The sequence below is a fragment of the Lathyrus oleraceus genome, chromosome 5, assembly GCF_024323335.1.
Source record: "Lathyrus oleraceus cultivar Zhongwan6 chromosome 5, CAAS_Psat_ZW6_1.0, whole genome shotgun sequence".
Classification (NCBI taxonomy): Eukaryota; Viridiplantae; Streptophyta; class Magnoliopsida; order Fabales; family Fabaceae; genus Lathyrus; species Lathyrus oleraceus.
The window spans coordinates 326679556-326683328 of NC_066583.1; the positions used below are offsets into that span (position 1 = coordinate 326679556).

A 3773-nucleotide genomic window follows, 5' to 3' on the forward strand; every position below is an offset into this window, starting at 1 on the left:
TTCCCTTCACAGGTTTGCAAACTTAATAAGAGTATCTATGGCCTTAAACAAGCTAGTCTCCAATGGTATTTCAGGTTGTCTGAATCCTTAATATCTCTAGGTTATAATCATTCACATGTTGATTATTCTCTATTTACCAAATGCCATGCTAATACTTTTACTGCTTTATTAGCTTATGTCGAGGATATAGTTTTAACATGTAATAATCTCCCAAAAATTCAACATGTCTACTTCATCACCAATTTCTTATCAAAGACTTGGGTCCCCTTCGATACTTCCTTGGTCTCGAAGTAGCCCGCTCTAAAACTGGTATTTTCCTTAACTAACATCATTATACTCTAGACTTACTCAATAAAAGAGACGCATTAGCTTCCAAACCCTCTCCTACCCCTTACAACTTATCTCTTCAACTGCATTTTGATACTTCACAACCATATTTGGATGTCACACAGTATCGTAGACTTATAGGACAACTTATTTATTTAACCACCACGCGGCCAGATATCTCTTTTGCTATCCAACAAGTTAGCCAATTTGTTTCAAACCCTACTGTCACTCATTATAGATGCTCTGCGTATTTTACAATATTTAAAAACCAGTCCAGCTTTGGGCTTATTTTATCCTGTTGAAACTGATTTATCCCTTTCAGGTCTTTGACTTGGCTACTTGCCCAAGGACACGCAAATCTGTCACGGGCTTTTCCATCCTCTTATGCAAGTCATTAATTTCCTGGAAGTCAAAGAAACATACAACAATTTCACGCTCCAGTTCCGAGGCTGAGTATCACGCCCTCGCCAACCTCTTATGCGAAGTGCAATGGTTGCACTACTTGTTTAAGGACCTCCGCATCACTTTTTCCAAGTCCACTTCTCTCTACTGTGATAATCAATCGGCTATGTATCTTGTACATAACCCGATTTTTCACGAACAATCAAAACACATAGAGATCGATTTCCATCTCATTCACGAAAAGCTGGAATCTGGAATCATCAAAATATTTCTTATTTGTTCTACTACTCAATTTGCCGACGTTTTCACCAAAGCTTTAGTCAATCCTTCCTTTTCTACTTTTCTGCCCAAGCTTGGCCTTCTGATTTTGCATAATCCAGCTTGTGGGGGAGTATTAAACAATAAATAGTCCTTTATTGTTATTCATTAGCCTTAATTTAGTCTTTTATCTTTCATATTTTTTAGGCTGGACTGTTTCCTTCTTGTGTATATATATACACACACTACACATTGCCTTGTAAAGAAATATTATTCAGTTGTTTGTTTCTACAAATCTAATAACAAGATTTTTAAATTTAGAGATCTCAAATATTTTTTCCTATAAAAAGGCAGGATCTTCTGTAACCTTTATTTCTAAATTTCCATATACACTAATCAACATATTTCACTACAAGTAGAATAATAACATAACAGGATTGTAAAATAAAGTAAAACATGTGTATTTGATACAAATTTCTTAGCTACTTATTTTCACTTCAAAAATTATACAAATCTAGTTTTAATCGTGGCTTTGCTATAAGCATTAGTGGCTCATCAAGATTGATTTTTCATATATCGGGAGGTGCACTCCAAGTGAAGCCATGGAGAAACCTAGCTAATAAAAAGATAGTCATTATGGTACCAAGCTTCACACCAGGACAACCACGTCTTCCAGTACTAAAAGATATGAACTTTAAATTCGACTCTGTCAAAGATATATCATATCCATCATTCTTGAGATGACGTTCTGGTTGAAATTTGTAAGGTTCCGTCCAAACTTTTGGATTCCTCCCTAGACCAGTTCTTCCAAGCAATACATGGCTACCCTTTGTTATCAAGAAATTTCCAACTATTGTATCATTCGTAGAAAGATGAGGAAGATTGAAAGCAGATATGGGATGGAGGCGAAAACTTTCTCTTGCACAAGCATTCAAGAATTTAAGTTTAGGAATATCTGATTCTTGAACCAACCTATCTTTTCCAACTATATTGTCCAATTCTTCTATGGCTTTTTCAAATAGAACAGGTTGATTTAATATTTTGGCCAATGTATATTCAGCCGCGTTTGATGGATTGTCTACCATTGCCATCATCAATTCCTGAATAGAAATTTAGCATATAATAATACTTTAGTTTAAATGTACTAAATAAATATTCAATAGCTGGTTTTGTAATTCTAACAACGCAGTATGTTGTCTGTTTCTCAATAATATTTATTAATATATTAAAAATAATTTATTAGTAAAAGTAAGAGAAAGATAAAGTAAAATAATTGATGTCTTACAATAGTGTGAGCCTTGATTTCGTTCATTGTCAATAACGGATTATTATTGCAACATTTATAATAATTTTTTAGAGAAAAGGAATGATGCATTTTACATTGTGAATCAAGGACAATCATATATATTGTCAAATCAATTTGTAAATTTTCAATTCTTTATATGATTTAACACTTTAAAGTATTTTGATTGAATATATGTGTAATACTTGAATTTTTTTTTGATATTTATTTTTGTCTCATTATTTATTCTTTCCGAATATTATTGCAACATTTATAATATTTTTTTTAGAGAAAATGGATGCTATATTGAGGGTGTAAATTATTTTATACTGCCAATGACAACCATGTATGCTATTAAATCGGTCTGTAAATTTTAAATTTCTTATATGATTTAATACTTTAAAATATTTTAATTGAATATGTGTATAATACTTTTTTTAATATTTATCTTTTGGCTCATATTATTTGTTCTTTAAGAATATTATTGCAATATTTATAATATTTTTTATAAAAAAAGAATGATATATTAAGAGTATAAATTATTTTTATACAGTCAACCAATGACAATCATGTATCTCATTAAGTCAATCTATAAACTTTAAATTATTTATATGATTTAACACTTTAAAATATTTTGATTAAATACATATTTAATATTTTTTTATACTTATAATGCACTAACATTAAACTCTATTTTCTATTAATAAACTTTGATTTAGTATATCTAGTTTATCTAACTATCCAACTAATTATTATTAAAAATGAGAGATTAGTTACCGTTGTTTTTTTAGATCTTAGCCCAACCCCTCTTTTAGCTATTGGTTTATAAAAATCTTTCAAAGCGTAGGTGCAAACGTTTCTAATCAAGATGTCTCCGTTTCATATAAAATTTAGGATTAAATATACTATACTCTTACAATATTAATGAATTTTAATATAAGATTAATTACTATTCATTATCAGTGTAAAAAGATTTACATTGTCTATTCATCACCATCATCCGTTTGCATTACTTTATAAATTTTTAAAATAAAAATTAAATTTATTTCAATATCCAACTGATAGAATTAACTGACGGTGTAAAATCTTTTTACACTATCGGTGTATGTCAATTAAATTCTTTTAATATATCTCTTTATTTTTGTTTTAATTCTCCTTTAAATATTTAAATTATATTTATATGATTTATTTGTTAATTAGTCAATATAAAATCTTAATATTTATTGACGTAGCAGTTCAAATTTAAATAAACAAACTTATAAATATTTAAAAAATTGACATAGATGGGAGTTGAAACCACATCTTTCACATAAAACATCCAACACCCAACTACTAAACTAAATATTTTGTTTTTAAAATTAATATCACCATATTTTCATTAACCTTAAATAATTATTTAATATGTAATTATAAACTATTAATGGTTAATGGAGAAATATAATTGCGATGATACTACAGTAATTAATGGCGTCTTCCTTGTACAAAAGGTTTGTAAGTTTAGACA

General features: G+C 29.1%; 1 protein-coding gene across 1 annotated transcript; it reads right to left on the reverse strand.

Moving 5' to 3' along the window:
* Positions 1-1556: 1556 nt before the first annotated feature.
* On the reverse strand, positions 1557-2299 carry LOC127080446 (isoleucine N-monooxygenase 1-like). Its single transcript, XM_051020766.1, has 2 exons — positions 2273-2299; positions 1557-2087 (listed from the first exon to the last, which is right to left on the reverse strand). The coding sequence occupies exons 1-2, from the start codon at positions 2297-2299 to the stop codon at positions 1557-1559; spliced, it is 558 nt and encodes a 185-aa protein (XP_050876723.1).
* Positions 2300-3773: the final 1474 nt, after the last annotated feature.

What these genes read in the sequence shown, in the direction of transcription:
- LOC127080446 (XM_051020766.1), bottom strand. Translation starts at nt 2,299, where the DNA reads ATGAACGAAATCAAGGCTCACACTATT. An exon ending in AAATCAAGGCTCACACTATT is followed by an intron (nt 2,088 to 2,272) that starts GTAAGACATCAA and finishes ATTTCTATTCAG; the next exon opens with GAATTGATGATGGCAATGGT.